The 19566-nt window shown below is 43.2% G+C and overlaps 1 protein-coding gene across 4 annotated transcripts in view; it reads left to right on the top strand.

Annotated features, from left to right (window-relative positions):
• The first annotated feature begins 4395 nt into the window (after nucleotides 1-4395).
• The window catches only part of FBXL17 (F-box and leucine rich repeat protein 17), a 281538-nt gene continuing 266367 nt past the window's right edge, over nucleotides 4396-19566 (top strand). Inside the window, exons 1-4 of one of the 4 annotated variants that reach the window (XM_055790430.1) lie at nucleotides 4396-6686; nucleotides 13460-13582; nucleotides 16919-17176; nucleotides 17948-18079. In XM_055790430.1, the coding sequence (XP_055646405.1) occupies nucleotides 5931-6686; nucleotides 13460-13582; nucleotides 16919-17176; nucleotides 17948-18079 (1269 nt within the window). In that variant the 5' untranslated portion in view covers nucleotides 4396-5930. The remainder of the gene's footprint in view (nucleotides 6687-13459; nucleotides 13583-16918; nucleotides 17177-17947; nucleotides 18080-19566) is intronic. The other 3 variants (XR_008744725.1, XM_055790427.1, XM_055790428.1) reach the window with 3 other exon arrangements.

Raw genomic sequence — 19566 nt, forward strand, 5'->3', positions numbered from 1 at the left:
TTTCCAACTGATTTCTTTAAAGAATTCTGAGGGATCCAGAAAATTGAAGAATGTTAAAAACAAGAATTGGTCTTTTCACAGATAAAGAGAATAAATTTGTCTTAATGTAACACTACAGAAAAGAAACATTAACTACAAAATTTATTTAATTCTTGACATGGTTTAATCCCAGCCAGTAATTAAGTGCCATGCAGCTGCTTGCTCACTCCCCCCTCACCCAGAGGGATGGGGAGGAGAATCAGAAAGGAATGTAAAACTCAATTCCTGTGCCCCTCCAGCTCTCCTGCTGGCAAGGCCAGAGAAACCAAAAAATCCCCAACCACACTGTTCCTACACCAAATCCAAAACACAGCACTGCACTAGCCACCACGAAGAAAATCCCTATCTATCCCAGCCAAAACCAGGACAGTTCTGTACTGGAAAAAAGAAGTAATTTGTAATTCTTATGATTTTTTTGTTTTTGTTTTTGTGACTGTTCTGCCATCATTTGTCATCATGTCAAAAATCTTTGTGGTATCTGTAATTTTATTGACAGTGAATTTATGTTTCACCCCTGTTGTGGATTGACCCCTGCCATCAATCAGTCTTAAACAGTGCAAAAAATACTTTAGGCAGTACTTTTAAAACCTGAGTTTCTTTTACTAGCTGAAGTAACCTGGAAAAATTCAAGTGTAACACATCTACTATTGATGGATTTCAGACAAATTGAACAACTAGTTATTTTGGATGGGAAAATGTGTCCCTGGTTTGAATATTGCCATACCCTCAAAGTTCTTTCAATCTCCTACAAGTTCTGCTTGTTCTATCTGGCTTTCAGACAGAGAGCTTGGGAGATGGAAAAGCTTTTAAGAAAACCAAGAAAGCCCCCCCCCCAACTTCTATTCAAAGTCCTCAGAAGGTTGAGTAAGAAAACCATCTTTGTGATTAATAGTCTCCGAAGTAGTTCATCATCCTCAGCTGAGATGAACATCATATATTTGCTTTGAATTTTCAAATAGATTATCCATACATTGGGAAATTAGCATACATATTCAAGCATGCACCCTTGCCTATTCAAATACAGCATCTAGTTAATAACATATCTCATACATTTTACCTGACATATTTATACTGTGCTGCATTTTTTCAGAGAACTCAAATGAATCATCATGCAAACATCCTTTTATGAATTCATTATGAAATTCTCTAATTTTCTGTGCTTGATCTACACTTTGTTTCACATCATGGCCACATCAAGAGGAAGAAGGAAAGTGGGGTAGGAGAGTGGGAAATACTCTTTCCTTACTTATAACTGGAAAACATTTGAGTAGAATAGCAGAAAGGATTTTCTGGTACAATTCTACTAGAAATGGAGCACAACCAGTTAACAACTTTCACAGATAAGCTCAGATTTACAATGTCTATGAACGAGCTATGAACACAGTCACAGCTTCTAAACAGCATTCATAACTGACGTAACATAGAATCATAGCATCATCCAATAATTTTGATTCAAAAAGACCCTTAAGATCATCAAGTCTAACTGTTAACCTAACACTACCAAATCCACTACTAAACCATGACCCTAAGCACTACATCTACATGCCCTTTAAATAAATACCTCCACGGATGCTTGCTCAACCACCTCCCTGGACAGCCTGTTCCAATGCTTGACAACCCTTCTGACAAAGAAATTTTTCCTAATATCCAATCTAAACCTTCCCTGGCACAACTTGAGGCTGTTTCTTCTTATCCTATCAATTGTTACTTGGGAGAACAGACTGACACACACCTGGCTACAACATCCTTTCAGGCAGCTGTAGACAGCAATTAGGTCTTGCCTGAGCCTTTTCTCCAGACTAAACAGCCCCAGTTCCCTCAGCCACTTCTCACAAGACCTGTGCTCCAGACCCTTCCCCAGCCCCGTTGCCTGTCTCTGGACACGCTCCAGCACCACAATGTCCCTCCTGAAGTGAGGGGCCCAAACCTGAACACAGGATTTGAGGTGCGGCCTCACCAGTGCCAAGTACGGGGGGACAATCACTGTCCTGCTGGCCACACTGTTTCTGATACAGGCCAGGGTGCTGCTGGCCGCCTGGGCCCCCTGGGCACACTGCTGGCTCCTGCCCAGCCGGCCGTCACCCAGCACCCCCAGGCCCTTTCCCACCAGGCCCTTTCCAGCCGCTCTGCCCCAGCCTGTAGCGCTGCGTGGGGCTGGTGTGACCCAAGGGCAGGACCCGGCACTGAGCCCTGCTGAACCTCATACAACTGGCCTGGGCCCATCGCTCCAGCCTGCCCAGGTCCCTCTGCAGAGCCTCCTCCCCTCAGGCAGATCAACATGACCCCCCAACTTGGTGTCATCTGCAAACTCACTGAGGGTGCACTCAATCACCTCATTCAGGTCATTGATAAAGGTGTTAAACAGAACTGGCCCAAGTACTGAGCCCTGGGGAACACCGCTGGGACAAGCCACCACCTAGATGTAACTCCATTTACTACCACTCACTGGGCCTGGCCATCCAGCCAGCTTTTAACCCCATGTAGAGTACACCCGTCCAAGCCATGAGCAGCCAGTTTATCCAGGAGAATGCTGTGGGAGATGGTGTAAAAGGCTTTACTAAAGTCATCTTGTTGCAGGAAGAGATCAGGTTAGTCAAGCAGGACCTGCCTTCATAACCCCATGCTGGCCAGGCCTGATCCCCCAGTTATCCTGTACGTGCCACTTGATGGCATGCAGGATGATCTGCTCCGTGCCCTTTCCTGGCACTGAAGTCAGGCTGACAGGCCTGTAGTTCCCCAGATCCTCCTTCCTGCCCTCTATACCTACAGGTGGGTGTCACACTGGCTAACCTCCAGTCAACTGGGATCTCCCTGGTTAGCCAGAACTGCTGATAAATGGTTAAGTGGCTTAGTGAGCACCTCCACCAGCTCCCTCAGTACCCTTGGGTGGATCCCATCTGGCCCCATAAACTTGTGGGTGTAAGCATTGTGTAGCAGGTCACTAACCGCCCTTGGATTATGGAGGCTTCATTCTGCTCCCTGTCTCTGCCCTCCAGCTCAGAGGGCTGGGTAGCCTGATAACAACTGGTCTTACTGAAAGCATCAAGTACCTCAGCCTTTTGCTCATCCTTTGCCACTATGTCTCCCCCAGCATCCGATAAAGAATGGAGGTTCTCCTTAGCCCTCCTTTTGTTGCTAAGGTATTTATAGAAACATTTTTTTGTCGTCTTTTATGACAGTAGTCAGGTAAAAGTTCTAGCTGGATTTTGGTCCTTCTAATTTTTTCTCTGCATAACCTCACAACGTCCTTGTCCTCCCAAGTGGCCTGCCCCTTCTTTCAAAGGTGGTAAATTCTCTTTTTTTCCATGAGTTTCAGTAAAAGCTCTTTTCAGAGAGTGCTCTCTTCAGGAAGAGTTCGCCCAGGCCAGTCTTCTTCCCTGCAGGATTGTGTTTCAGCACATGGGGATGGCCTGCTCTCGTGCCTTTAAGATTTCCTTCTTGAGGAATGTCCAACCTTCCTGGACTCCCTTGCCCTTCAGTACCGTCTCCCAAGGGATTGTCAATGAGGCCCGTAAAGAGGCCAAAGCCTGCCCTCCAGAAGGCCAAAGTAGTGGTTCTGCTCACCCCTCTCCTTACTTCTCCAAAAACTGAAAACTATCATTTCAAGATCACTATGCCCAAGACAGCCTCTGACCATCTCATCACCCACAAGTCCTTCCCTGTTTGCAAAAATATAAACCTTGAGCTAAGATTATTTTGTCATTATTATCATTATTGCCTCAGTTTCTCACCCCTGCTCAGTGGACAGCTAAAACTACTTTCTCTTACCTCATGCTGGAGCAGACAAATCACATACTTTACACCAAACCAGCAGAAGTTGTTCTAATATCTGCCAATAAAACTGCCAGTGGAACAGCTCTGCTGTTATCTTTAGGGTCAATATATTGTTACCATCTAAATAACAGAGCACTAAAGGAATGAGTAGCATACGAAAACTGACCGTTTATTGTCTTATCTTTCTTTCTTCCATTCTGCAATCCCCATAGCACCCACCACCCCCCCCCGCAATGTCCCAGAGACCAAATTCAAGGATTAAGCTTTAGTTTTCACAAGAAAAATAACAAGAATTAGATAGGAAAATGATCTGAAATTGCTTCAGAAAGAGAAGATTAGGTGAGATGTGTCCTTGTCTATGTTCTGTACAAGTCAAAAGGAGGCAGAAGAGATTGATCATGTCAAGATAAATACTAGGGGAATGGGAAGAATTCCATATGTGAGGTCCATGTATATGTGGTGTGTGTATATCTTAAAATAACGGGCAATATATATCAGAGTATTAGACATGAAAGTGACACACAGATGTCAGGCTCCCTTGCCAGCATTTCTGCAGGAAGTACTAGCATGTGCTGATGTAAGTAAGACCATGCCACAATGACTATTCAGAAGCTGCACAGACAGATTTAAAGATGAGATTTATTTTGAATATTTGACATTGCAAGCATTTATTCTGAATGTTGTTCAATGTGAAGGCTTGACTTTCATCTTTAAATGCTGTCTCTGTTTGCTCTTATTGAAACGTATTTTTAAAATCTGAGGGAGAAAAAGACCTTGCCAAATTTTTCTGCAGTTTCTATTGATGGATCTCAGTGAGTTATAAATTCAGACAAAATATTCTATTATTCTACTTCTATCCAACAGTATGTTAAGTTTTTTTTTCATAGCAAACGTTTTTACTGAGCTGCTGAAGACTAATAATACAGGTAACAAACAAAAAATAATAGCATCACAGCTATTTTAATCCTAACATAACTTGTTCCTGGGCAAAAGGCTTCACAGTATATAACAGTGTGCATTTCTTCTGGTGCCCTTTGTTATTTAATAGTAGTATTGCACCATATATACTGTAACTATAACTTGCCTTCTCCCTCTCCAAACACCTTTTACTAAAGAAAAAATTCCACGTGTATTTAGACCTCTGTATTTATGTCAATTTACATCAATAATTTAGAACTGAGTACTGAAACATGCAAACGAATTTTGCTAGGCATTGAGAAGAACCTTAATTAAAACATTATGGGCCACACTTGCGAATTTATACATCCTGGGCACCTGCAGCGAGCATCCCCAGGAGCAGGGCATACAGGGACAGAGGCCCCACGCGGGCCCCGTTTCTGGCTGGACAATGTCTTCAACCAGCAGAAACCAGGTATCTGCTGGAGCGGGTTGGCCAGAGGGTGGCATTGACAGAAAAAAATGGGAGAAATGCTGGTGGCCTCCGAGTTGAATTCGTGTTAGCCTGCCATTGCCAACACCCAGCCCCGGGCATGTGTGCCATCTGACAGCGGCAAACAGGAGCCCCGTCACCTTTCCCTACAAACTGTGGCCAAAATAACGCTTATTTCAGGTGTTCAAAACTGTGCAGCTACGTATTATATATATAATGACACGTGCAGATATACACTATATGCTCGCACACGCACTCTATACATCTGTAACATACGGTGAGCCCAAGCACCACGCGTACACAGCCCCTCTGGCCCACAAAGGCCGCTAGCGCAGACGGGGCGGCGGCCTGCGCCAGCCGGCGTAATCCTCACCGGCGACGCCGCGCCTGCCTGCCGCCGCTCCGAGGGGAGGCCGCCGGGGCCGCCTCTGCCGCCGCAGTCGCGGCTCCCGGCCCGGCCGCTGGCGGCAGTACCGGCGGGCGGCCACCAGGCCGCGGAGCGCCGCCCCCTCGCCTCCCCCGGGGGAGGTCAGGGCGGCGGTAGCGGAAGCTTCTCCCTCCCGGCGCCGCGTCCCGGAACCAGCCGCGCCGCCGCGTCCTGCCGTGTCCCGTGCTGTCCCGTCCCGTCCCCCGCCACCTTCCGCCCCCGCCAGCAGCATGACAGCGCCCACCGCCGCCTCCCGCAGGTGACACCGCACGGGCCCTTGCGCTTCTGCTGCCCTCCTATATGGGCCACCTGCTCTCCAGGGAGGCAAGCAGCCTGAGCCGGGACCGCCGCTGCCGCCGGGGGGGGAAGGTGTCGCCGCGCAGCCGGAGCTGCTTCCTGCGCGGGCCCTGCATGCTCTGCTTCATCGTGCACAGCGCCAGCCCGCCCGCCCAGGAGCAGCCCCTGCCCTCCGGGGACCCGCTGCTGCCACCGCCGCCCTACGCCGCCCTCGCCGCCGCCGAGCAGCGCGCCGCCCGCCGCCTTCTCCGCCTTCCGCCCGCCGCCTGGGAGCCGCGGGGCCGCTGCCAGCGCCTCTTCCTCTCGGGCCTGCTGCCCTCGCCGGTGCGGGGCCTCCTGGGGCAGGCCAGGTTGCCCGTCGAGGTCGCCTCCGAGATGGTGTGCAAGCGCAAGGGGGCCGGCCTGCCCGCCTCTCCACCCTGCAAGCAACCGCGCTGCGGAGCCGCGGCGGAGTCCGAGGCAGCCGCTTGCCAGTGCCCGGGGCAGCCGCAGCTCTGTGCCCTGCCCGCCGCCGACTGCTGCGCGGCAGGCGGTGGGAGCGCGCCGGGCCGCGGCGCCGCCGGGGACAGCGGCGGCGGGGGGCAGCCTGCCTCGCCGCCGCCGCCGCCCCCCGCGCCGGAGGAAGGCGAGAAAGAGAAGGAGAGGGGCGGCGAGGCGGGCTGCGAGCTGCCGCTGGAGCCCCCCTGCGACTGTTGCCGAGAGCCGCTGCCGCCGCCGGCCCCGGACATCAACCAGCTGCCGCCCTCTATCCTCCTTAAGGTGGGTCGGGGCGGGGGGCGTGGGCGGGCCTGTTCCCCGTGGCGGGGGAGGGAGGGCTGCGCGGAGGCCCGGGGCTGGGCCTGGACCAGCCCCCGCGGAGGCCGCCGGCGTACATGGGCGGGCTCGGTGGGGCACGGGAGCCGGGGGGAGGCGGCGGGCGCTGCCCTGAAGAGCGGCCCCGCCCCAGCCCGCGGCCGCGCGTCGCCGCCTCCCACACCGCCCCCTGCGGCGGCCGCTGGGCCGGGGGCAGCGCGGCGTCGGGCCGCGGGGTGCCGAGCCCGCCTGGCGTCGGGGCGGTGGTAATCGGGGCTGTGGGGGTGTTTTGGTGTCTTGGGTCGTTTTTGCCCCCCTTAGTTTTGGCTTGCTGTTGTAAACGAGTCATTGACCCGAGGTGAAGACACAGCTAAGGCAGAAGATGCCCCGTAAGTGGTGTGGCTCGCACCTCTTAGCTTGGTGACCAGCCCTTCGCAGGTGGCTTCTTAACCATGCCACTGGTGGGCGGTGGGGGCAAGGGGGACTGTTGCTGCATTTAGTGCTTCTGTCTAGGTCAGAACTGCAGAGACAAGTTCTCAGTGTTGATTGGAAAAAGAGAAAAAAAAAGTATTTCTATTTTGGGTCAATTTTGGCTTTACCGGTTTCACCTTCAGCCCGAGTATTTGTAGCCTTTTCGAAGTACATGCGTTTATAACCTCTTACTCCATGTTTCCAAAGAACAGTCTTGCTTTGTTTCCTGTCGCTTTTGCTGTCTTTTGGTTCCTTTAATACCGTTCTCTTTTGAGAACCACTTTCCATTTTTAAGCTACAGTTAATCTAGTTAGTACACTGACTTCAGCTAAACCTTAGCTATAAAGGTATCTGGCTGGAACTGAAGCCTGTGATGTTTTCCATAGTTACATGCAACTGCGTCTTTAAATTCTGGGGAATAGGGTTTCAGCATTACAGCAGTTTACTCCAGAGACAGATGGCAAAACTTAAAGTGGGGTGTGATAACGGAGGAGCATGAGACAGGTGATTTGTCCTGTTGTGCTTAGTATACTGCTAATTGTACAACCCCCGCGTAGAAAGTACCTCCTTCACTCTTCTGTTAAATAGTGATCTACTTGTCTGTCTTGCACATAAAATTAATTCCGTCAGGTTTTCAGTGGTTTGGTGGTGGTTTTTTTTAGGTATGCATGACTGTGTTAATAAAGGTACATCATGTTTCACAGATGCACTATTCCAATCTAAAATTCATGAACTATCATATCTGCATTAATCTCTTCTGTGATTGCAGAACTGAAACTTTGTCTTGTAGTTCTTCTAAAACACAATCCATCCATTTGCTACTATTCCTGTAAGGTAATTTTTTTTTCCATATTCTGTTGTTGTAGGTTTTGAAAGTGGACTGACTTGGTTAGTATGGCATAAATGCTTCTTCTGATCAATGATATGGGTACTTTTCCATGATTACTTTAGTACTTGGTTTCACTTTTTCAAAAATATCAGTATATAACTCTGCCATAAACCAGTTCTTTCAACATCTAAGGTTTGTCATGCCCATCACACCTGTGAACTAGTTTAAATGTGTGTTTTTTCCATATGGCCTTCTATTTTATACTGATACAGTACTGCATTTGTATCTGTACTTTCCAGGTTGGGTTTTTTTGATGTTCCCCACCTGTCCCAATGGTTTTGCCTCATTAGTCTCGCTGTAGTCCAGCTCCTTCTGCAGTGTTTTTGAAAAAGCCTGCCCTTAGTTCCAGCAGCTGGAACCAACATACTCACCTGTTGTGGGTTGGTTTGTTGGTTTTTTGGGTTTTTTTTTTTTTAGTTTTGGGTTGTTTGTTTGTTTTTTGGTTTTTGGGGTTTTTTTACATCACACCACACCACCCCCATTTGCCCTCCAGTCCTTAGCTAGACTTATGGATTAGGTTGGTTGGTTGGTGGGTTTTGGGGGGTTTGGTTTTTTGCTGCTTCCATAGCATCCTGATCTTTTATGGGTCTTTTAACTCATGATTTCTGACCAGGCATCTTTTTAACTGTATTATACGGGTGCCTAAAGACATTCATATGCTGGGTTTTGATACAGAAAATATCCCAAATGTAATCCTTTCTCCAAAGGTGCCATTTTATTATGAGTGGGTGGGAGCAAATATACACAAAGATTTTACTAAACTTTTCAGAGTAGGTAGCAGAGACATAAACCTTACTACAAGGACAAGAGATTCCATCCTTGAAAGTCTCAGGAGCCAGATCCTGTGCAGGTTTTTTGTTTCCTTCCCTTGAGTCCCACCTCTGTGACCTCCTGATGAAGTGGTGCTAGTGTAGGAGCAGCTGTCACCTGTGTCTGTATGTGGGCTGGAGGCAACAAAAAGAAACATTACAGGAACTGCTAAGTAATAGGTGGCCACTTAAAGTTGGCTGCCACAGGCTGCTTAGGTGCTGTTCTGTTGTTAAGTCTCCCCTGAGTGAAGGATACTGGGCTGGATGGAAGAGTTTGTCAGACTGAACTTGGCCTGCAGATCATTGGAGGTGCCCTACTGAGTCGGGAAGTTCATAGTGCAGTGTGGCAGTTGATCCTGTTCCCCTGGCTGGGAAAGAGGTCTCAGTTTTGGGGGATAAAAGAACTGTGGTTCCACAGATCAATCTTACAGGTTGTTTTGCTTTTCATTTGGTCACTGAAACACGTATCAGGAAAGTGTTTTACAGTGGACAGAATTTCATCGTTAATCTTTGTAGATGAGGGTGACTAACTTTGACTAAATCCATAACCTTTAAAATCTGAGGAGAAGATCTAAGGAATTATATGGATGGTCAACTTGACTGTGACCCAGACGTGTGAATGAAAAAAAAAAAACAGGGAGCTGCTTGTAAGCATGCAGTGTGGAAGATTACAAAATCTTGTGCTGTATATCACTTAAGTTTCCAAAATTTTTGTGCTGTATATTACAAATCTATGCCTAGTGCAATTTCACCGCTATTTATTTCTGGAAAACAGAAATAAATCTTCATGTTTTACCAGTTACCTCTTTGCAGTGCTGCTGTTTAATCAAAAAAGTTAACTGGTATAAAGTGGACTGCAGACTGAGTGAATTTACAATTCCTATTGAAGCGCTTCAGATTTCCTTTTGGGCTGTATTAACAAGAACTGTGGAAAGGAAGTTCTCTGCTTTCCTCGGTGCTTTTAAAGCCTCTGGTAGGGTACTGCATTAGGTTGTGGGCACTGGGGTCTCCTTAAAAAAACCCACAGGCAAATCAGAGAGGCATCAAAGGAGAGCTAGAGGTCATGGAAACATGGTCTGTGATGGTAGTTGGAAGATTCTGTTCAAACTGAATGCCGCTTCTATTATGAAAGAAGGCTGAGGTGCACTCTTTATGATTCCATGACTATGTTATTGTCCTTTGTCAAATAAAAAGAAATAATAAGATTAATTTGATGCGAGAGGAATTTAGGTAAGAGACTTGGAAAATGACGCAGTGTGAGAACATTCAAGTCTTGGCAACGGTGGTTTCCTGTCTCTGAGGTTATGTGAGGAGTTGGGATTTTTATTTATTTATTATTTTTTTAACACAAGGGGGATGTCCTTACCAGGTGTGTTCGAGGTGTGCTTGAACTTGCTTCAAAACAGAAGGTTCTTTTTTGATTTCTTCTTTCTCTATTTGCTGTGTTTATTTTTATGAAGTGTGAACATATGCTGCTCTGCAGCAGAGACCCTGTCAGTTTTAGCTTAGAGCTAATGCACTATGTGGGGAAGATAAGCATGTGTGTATTTATTTAACTTAAGGTTTTCATAAATACATTATTATTATTTGAGGCACTACTGGCTCCTTTTCTTGCATCTTTACTCAGCGTTTTTTACTTATTTTTCTCATTCTTCCCTTGCTGTAATAACTCACGTTTGCTTTTGTTCCCGTAATAACTTACCTGTTTGATTTTGATAATATTAAATACAGTGTTGCTATCACTGTGCTACTAGCACTTGCTTTAAGATTTTCTGAGCAATATGAAGTGGGTTTGATAGACCAGAGCTAGGCCTTTGGTTTTGTCTTCTGGCTTCTGAATGCTGGTATTTATTTTTAATAAACTTACACCTGAAAAGACTGGATATAAATGTTATAATTGCACTGTGATTTTTTTTTTTCTGACCTAGTCAGGAGACAGAGGCTTGGTAGGATGGTAGTTGGAACAAAAATTCTTTAAGGTCTTTCATATTGACAGTGGCAGCTGGATTAGCAGCAGTCTTCCCTATTCAATGTTTGCCATGTTCTTGTTTTAAGAACTTATATCTTTTGTTTCTCAAAGTGAAGGTGGTATTTCCACAAATGAGCATATTTATTTCCCTCTGTAGCAAAGATTAAAGTATTTTATAATGCCAGCCTTGACATCCCTCCTTAGCATTAACTGGCATCAGTCTGATGCCTGTCTAAGCATAACTTGGTTAGTATTGCGTTGTTCTCTTCCGAGGTTTTTGTAACTGTTAAAAGGTTTGGTCTCCTGTTTCATACTGGTAGTAGGAACTAAAATTTCCTACTTCTAATAACAGAATTGCAGAGAATCATCTTTTTCTATGCTTAGAATTACCCTTTTCAGTAGGAATGTCAGATGTCAAATTACTACTTACTGTTTGGTGCTTTTTCCCTGCTTGACAGGGAGTGATGGTGTTTTTTGGGTACACACCACAGCCACGTCCTTGCTCTGTGCATGTATTCACCAGTATGAAGAACTGCAGGGGGGAAGCAGGCTTTGATTGTTTCATCCACACTTCTGTCTGCCGGTGTTCAACTGATTCCCTAATAAGAACCACCCGTTGACTCTTGGTAGTGGTCAGGCAAAGACCTGCAGGAAAACAGGGTTCATGCGCAGTCCTTCAGCATTGCAAGGAGTCTTACATAAGAAATTTTGAGATTTTTCGCAGCTAGAAGAAGATGAGAGCAATAAATATTGTAAGCGTTTACAGAGGGTGGTGAGTTTGATTATTTCGCAGATCCTTGAGGAATAGTCAACTAACTTCCCTTCTCCAAGGGATCTTATCTGGATATACATACTCAAAACTGCTAAGCTAAGCCATCTCCTAGAACAGGGGGACGGTAATGGTTGTTATTGCTGACACTTGATTGTCTAGTCTGTTCTGAAGACCACCCACTGGTGGAAACTGTGGGTTACCAGGTATTTTATTACAATGCTTCATTATCCTTAGACTAACAATTTTTGAGACTGTCCTGCCCACCACAAAGATGAGTGGTGTTCTCTCTAGTTTGTTTACTGCCTTTGCCGTCCCTTTTCCTTGGTTAAACAGTCCTAGTCTTTTCTTTGAATGTTTTTACATTTTCTAGACCTCAGTGCTTTCCCATAGACGCTCTCCCAGTATTTTCAGATTTTCCTGAGCACAATGCCTGAAGATTGGCTGTTGTGATTCTCTTGGTACTTGATGCCCTCATTAGTTGAGTGGGAGGACTGTTTCATGTTTTGCACTCTGTATTCCTGTGTAGGTATCTTAATGCTGTGACTCCATTGTCTCATGTTAGGATAATATGTGGATTAAAGTTCATTTGTGGTTACAGGATACCTTCATATGTAACTCTTGATAGACCTTCTTTTTATATTTATTAATAAACAACATCACTTCTGAGGAAGGGCTGACTGTAATAAATGTAGCAACGATTTACTAGCCTGCCATGAAAGTGCAGTTTATTCTTTTTTGCAGGCTGCTATTGATAAGGAGAAATAGTGTGAAATGGGGACAATGGACATCGATCGTGATTGTGTATGTCTGCTCAAGGAATGTGGGTATGGTGACTGGTCATAGGTGTGGTGTCTGGTCACATAGCCACACAGCTTTGAGGAGACGCCTACCCTTCTTCCTCTGACAAAGGGGCTATTTATAAAAAGGATGAGAAAAGGATGAGAGACATTCCGATGTTATCTAGAGGGAGGGAGTGCTAAGGCTTCTTGCTGGAGAAGATCAGATGGTCACAAGGACATGAATCACCTTCAAACCTGCAAGACCACCACATTCCAGGCAAAGGACTGATAAGCTAATTAACATACGAAGCAGAGTAAGCGGGTTTAGGTAACGAATATGTATAGGCGTTAATTGAATATTCATTTGTTTTATTGTATAAATGTGAGATGGTTCGTCACTTTGGGCATGCATGCTTGTGGAGGAGCGATCCCCTGTGCATCTGCGTGCAATAAACATACCTACTTTATAACTTTTGAGTTACAGAGTCTAATTCCGCATGTCACTATAGTGCTCAAAACCTTGGGATATAAAATGCTAATTCTGTGTCTGGTTTCCATGTATGACACTGTTTTGCTGTGCTGATCTGCTCCACCATCCCATGCCCCCTTCCCACAAGACTGATGTATTAGGACCTTTGTGTCTCTTCCTTACAATTCAGTTAAGTAATAGAAGGAAAAGTTTTCCTACCTGAATCAGAAGAGGAATGAAAACACCTTTTAAATAGCTTGTGAATAGCATTAAGCTAATATTTGTAATGGTTTAGGTATGCCATCTCAGAGACATATTTGAAACTTGGTCCAAGGAATGAGTGCTTAAGTAGGATACATACTGCTGTTGGTTGTGCTACTGTGACTTACTAATATTGTCAGCTCTTGTGAGGTGTAGATGTTTTCGTTACTGTCCTTGACGAATTGAGTCAGGGGCAAGTTCTAGAACTGTGTATTGCAAGACATGCTAATGCTTTCCTGTCTTTTACAAGACAGTTTAGTAATAAAATATTTCTGTTTCTAAAGTATCTGACAAACAATATTTTTCTTCCTTTCTTTACAGATATTTTCCAGTTTATCCCTGAATGAGCGTTGCCTTTCAGCATCATTAGTCTGTAAATACTGGCGGGACCTGTGTTTAGATTTTCAGTTTTGGAAACAACTGGATCTCAGTAGTCGTCAACAGGTATGAAGGTATCATTGCAGAAAAATTATGTTTTGATGTCTCAGAATATGTTCTCAGAATGTATACTCTTGACCAAAGGTGAACAGAAGAAACCCATAAAATGGTGATGTCTGTGGACTCAGCGATTTTTCGCTTAGACACTGAAAATGTATGGACCCTTAGATGAACTTTAACTGTAGCTTCTTTTGACTGAGATCAGTTGTTAAACAATGTGTGGGTAAGTGCTGTTTGATGCAAGCAAGATGTCGATTTATTAGTGATTCTTTTACATTTATATAAGTTTCTACCTTCTACATGTTGCACACTGATTGGTTAAATCTTAAGTGTGAACTACACCAATTGGTTATCTTCTAAGACACATCATTTAAACAATAGGTACTGATTAGTCTATTTTATCTTAGCAACAATCTCTATTCTAAGATTAGGAGGTTTTTTTTCTACTTGACTTTCATGAATAACAAAGTTCCCTTGTCCTGCTGTATGTCCCTCTTTGTCCATCCAGTTGTCATCTCAAGAGCCTGCTGTTAACTTGTTCCTTTGTTCCCAGGGCTTATGCCCTACAAGTTCTAACATGTCTCTCTTCATCAGGCTAACAGTGCTTGGACTCTTGTCCTTGAGGCCTTGCCAACAGTGCATTACCTGTGTCACCCCTGCATCAGGTAGTGGTAGTTCCATTCATAAGAACTATCAGATCTCATACAAACTGAAAGACGTACCTGAACTTTTCTGAGGATGCTCTGGTTTGAAGAATGGTCACCTAACTGGTGCTTGTTCTGTTTGTTTTAACTAATTTGTTTAAACTAAACTAAATTTAACTTTAATTTTTCTTCAGCTGATGTGGCTTCTGCTGATCAGAAGACACATTATGTCGACAGTCTGAGGCATCTAGCTGATTCTAGAAGGCCTTTAGCTGATCCTAGAATTAAATGTGGCTGGGATTCATGGATTTCATTCAGTGAGATCCTTCAGAGCCTAGCCTTAGATTGTTAAGGGTAATTTTCTTCCTTGGAAAACTTTAAAGACGGTGTTTTTTGGCTGCCCCCTTTAGCTTTCTTGTAACTTAGTTACAGAGGTGTTTGAAACAATTTCTTGAGAGTTTCATGAAAATAAGGTGCAGGGTTACAACCACCAGAGGGTCCCATTTGAAGAAGCAGCAACATGAACTCACCTATGTTAGACATAAAGAATGTACATGGGTGTTGTGGTTTAACCCCAGTTGGCAACTACCATATAGCTGCTGGCTTACTGCATGCCCCTGCCCCCAGCAGGATGCAGAGGAGAATCAGGAAAAAGGTAAAACTTGGGGACTGAGATAAGAACAATTTAATAATTGAAACAAAATAAATGATATGGAAAAGGAGGGAGAAGGGGAAGAGGAGTAAAATCCAAAGAGAAGGGAAAAAACAAGTGATGTGCGATGCAATTGCTCACTGCCTGCTGACTGGTGCCCAGCCAGGTCCCGAACAGTGATAAGCTGGCCCTGGACAGTACCCCCCAATTTATATACTGAGCACGATGCCCTATGGTATACAGTATCTCTTTGGCTGGTTTGGGTCAGCTGCCCTGGCTCTGCTCTGTCCCGGCTTCTTGTGCCCCTGCTCGCTGGCAGAGCGTGGGAAACTGGAAAGTCCTTGAGTTGCTGCTAAGCAGTGCTTACCCTAACTGAAGCATCAGTGTGTTATCAACATTATTCTAACATTAAATTCAAAACACTGAAGACAAAATAACTATACCAGCTGAAACCAGGACAATGGGATATTATTTTCAGATCACCAGTTCATAAGAAACCGTGGAAGTTCTCTTGCTTCTAGAGTTACCAGTTAGCTTTTCTGTGGTGGTTCAGAAATATGCTCTCTAAGATTGTCTGATTTTTCTTAAGTGACTCCAGAGCAGTAGGTAGGTGTAGGTTCTATGTGTCAAGGAAGTCTTTCTTCTCTACTGTCTTAAGGTGTAGCACTATTTCTACTACAAAGCTTTTTAGTGGTTTTGCCTACTAGGTATGTTTATCAGTTGTGGCATTGCCCTGAGAAACCTATATTGCCAATTTTTTACTGAGTTCCTAAACCAATATTAAGCACGGACGTTGTCCTTATCCATGTGTGCAGGAGGTTTGGTGGTTTGAGGGTTTGTTTTTTTTGGTTACTGTTAGGATTTTCTTTAGGCAGGGCATGGGGGTGTGCAGGTTAGTGTTTGTTTATGCATTGTTTGTGGGTTTTGGTTATTTTGGGGTGGGTGGGAGGTTTGCAGTTTGTCATGTTCTTTTAGCTAACAGCTGCCTGATGAAATAGTGAGAGAAAGGATTTGAATTGCTACAGTGGAAGGAAAACAGATTGAATGCAGCAAAGAAAGTGTTTGTTTCTCAGCTATGTAAGAGAAAAACAAAAGGGTTTCATATCCTTCTTTTGCCTTTTCCAGGCTTAAAGCTAAATTTCATCTATGCTATATGATGGATAAGTATTGCTGAACAGTTGTTAGAAAGACTTTCATCATATGTCATTTCAGGGTTTTTGAAACCGAACTTTTAAAGTGAGAGAGTTCTATGCATTGTGCCTTACCTGCTTTGGTTTTGTTTGTTTTGTTTTAACTTACAAGCTTTAGCATGAAGAATATCTTATGTGCTTTATCTGCTTTGTAGGACTGGCTGCTTTTAAAATTGTTGGCATGTTAGCTAGCTATGATGTCTGCACAAAGTGGACAACCTTTTTTCTTCAAAGTAGGTCTGGCAAAATAGTGCGTGTATCAGATTTAATGGTCTTTCATAGACTAACACATAAAATACCCAAGTATTCAGTTTTAAAACTGAGCAAATAGCCGGAGGAAATTTTGGGGGTTTAATTGACTTTTTTTTTCCTTCTCGTCCCTTTGATTCACTGCTACCTTGTGTGACTGTTTTCCATTGTTAAGAAGCCCATTGTTACCTGCATCACATTGTCTGCTGGCACTTGGTTTTGGATGATTACCAAAGCTTAAGTAAAAACCTGTTGTATTTTAGAGACATATAAATCACTTATTTCTCTGTAAATTCTACCTTAGGAACATAAGTACAGTGCTGCTATAGAAGGGCAAGCATATAATTTTCTTCTAAAGGATGGAGAGATCTTTGCCTAAAATATGAAAAGGACCACTGACTATTATTCTCTCCAAGTGTTGGAACAGAATTCTTTGAAGATAACTGTAAAACTGATTATAGCACTATGTTCTTATCTTGGAAAACAAATCTTTTCATTCTCCCCATAGCTTATGGAAATGCATCTTACAAATAGCAGTTTTGGTGCTAATGAAATAAAATATATTTCTGAAAATTGTTAAATTTTAATATTTGGGTTTTCTTTGCAGGTCACTGATGAGCTGTTGGAGAAGATAGCATCAAGAAGCCAGAATATTACTGAAATCAATATTTCTGACTGTCGCAATGTGTCTGATAGAGGAGTATGCATATTAGCAATTAAATGTCCTGGACTCCTAAGGTATACGGCCTACAGATGTAAACAGCTTTCTGACACCTCTATTATTGCAGTTGCCTCTCAGTGTCCTCTCCTTCAGAAAGTGCATGTAGGCAATCAAGACAGACTCACTGATGAAGGCCTAAAGCAGGTAACCATCCATTCCACAAATTTCTTTTGTGAAATCAGTATCTATCAGTTTCTTACTAAGTGCAAAAAGGGACATGGAAGAAGGTACCCTCTTCTAGTACTTAATTAAAATCAGATCACCTCTTCTACTTTAAAAATTGGTTTATGGACATACTTTCTTGGTGCAGTAAAGGCTGTTCTCTAGAGGCTGCACTATTTTATTTTTTTTTTTTAATATTGAGGGATTAAATGATCTCTTTATGATGGACTATCTAGTTTGACATCCTGCTTTGCCTCTGGCTGATGGAGTGTTCCTGAGCTTAGTTGCTATTTGGAACCAGTATTTAAGTAACTTTTTTTTTTTTTTTTTTTTGCGTCATGAAAGACAAAGATGACTGAGATCTTTTCAGGCATGCATGAAGGTTTTATCAACTGTCTCCCTTGTGTTAAAGGAGCATTTAGGGTGAAGTAGTTATGTTAAATTAAATATGCTGTCAACAGTCTCGTGTACAGGCATTGTTAGATACTTAAATATTGCCCAGTAAATAACTTAGTTCTAATGTGCTGCTTTTGGCTCCGTTTTTTTTGATTGTAGTTAGCAACTTCATTTTGCCATGTATGTAATTATGATCTTTCTTGTTTGTGTATAGTGCTTAAAAAAACCTGTAAAGAAAGATAATTTTTAAGGGGTGGTGGTGAAGCAGGAAAAACACAGTTCTCCAGTTCAGTCAAATCCTAGTGTTTTTTTTCCCCCTTTATTCTTAAGTACTTGCTTTGATTTCATTAATTGCAGCTGGGTTCAAAATGCAGAGAATTGAAAGACATTCATTTTGGGCAATGTTACAAGATCTCAGATGAAGGAATGATGATTATAGCTAAAGGCTGTCTGAAGTTGCAAAGAATATACATGCAAGAAAACAAATTAGTAAGTACATGGTATGATTTTTTTTTTCCCACAGCATTTTCATTAAAGTTTTTTCTTGTGTTTTTTATCTGTTTAAAACTTTCTTCTGAATAGCCATTTTTTGGCAGTGAATTGCTTAAAAATGTTCTCTCGCTGTGAAAACTTTTGATTTTGCAGAGGTAGCTCAGAGGAGGACTCGAAGTACAAGTTAAGCTAATGCTGTTCCAGATACATATTGACTTTTGGTTTCAACATGATATTCCAGGTGTAATTGTTTGGGATGTGCCTGATTTGTGTAGGAAAATGCTTCGTCCATAAAGAATGTTTCTTTTGTTGACACCAGTACACTTTTCTCCAGTAAAAAGTGCAAACGTAGGCAAACGAAAAGATTTTTGGAGGTTAGTTTCTTGATTACAAATAATGCACTCTGATAATCCTCTTGAAAGATGTCACTTTCTCATCTACATGCAGTAGATTAGCGTGCCTGTGCTATTAGAAGGCAGTTGTTGAGGAGTAATAAAACTGTCTTGTGTCCCAATTATAAGCAGTCTCTGAAATGATGGTTTCTAATGTCAAAAGCCAGTATATACTAAATGGTATAGTAAAGCAATGGTGCTTTTTTGTTTTGGTTTGTTTTTTTCTTGCAAGGAAGTTGAAAAAGCTGCTTGCAGTTGAATTCTTAACTATCAGCTAATGTCAGGGTTGTAACCTTCAGTTTGAAAAAGCTGAACTGGAACAAATTAATTGTTTTTATAAGAAAACAGCATACCTTGTATTCAGAGTCATTTGCTATTTGTCTTAAATACAAACAGATAGTAATGCCTAGGATGGTTCATTTGAGAACAGTTTCTATTTGGGGGGGGACGACACACACCCAAACACCATTTATTGGTTTCGACCAGAATTACAGGAAGCTGAGAATAGGAGGTAACGGCCAAAACTGAGATCCCAGAGTAGTTCAAATGCAGAAGCAGAAGAAAGTGTCCCCCCTCCTCCCATATCAAAACAAAATCTTGAGTACTGTCAAAACTAATCTTTGTAACATTTATCATTAATACATGACAATCTTTTAATTAAAAAAAAAAAAAAAGAAAAAAAAAAGGAAAGAGAAATGAAAATTCTGAGAAACCTGGAAGGAAGGCATTCTCCTGCAAAAATTAAAAGTATTACTTATCTGTGAATCAAAGAGGAAAAACTTGTGCATATTCAAACTTTGCATAATCATACATTAAAGATTGCTTGATTGTATATAAACATTATTGTATGTAAAAAGACCTACGTAAGTGCATGATCATTGAAAAATATGTGGTTAGGGTGTTAATTTGACCTTCCTTACAGATACATCTCACACTTCTTGCCGCTGAAGTTTGTATTCTCTTTGTAGTCTGAAATGTCACCAAAGAAGTTGATGTTACAATTGTTAGCACTTAAAAGCCTGTGGTTTTATTATCTGTAATGAAATCTAAGTTCTCAGTTGAAACAGGACATAGGAAGTATCTTTTTGTTCT

This window comes from Falco peregrinus, chromosome Z (assembly GCF_023634155.1).
Source record: "Falco peregrinus isolate bFalPer1 chromosome Z, bFalPer1.pri, whole genome shotgun sequence".
Taxonomy (NCBI): Eukaryota; Metazoa; Chordata; class Aves; order Falconiformes; family Falconidae; genus Falco; species Falco peregrinus.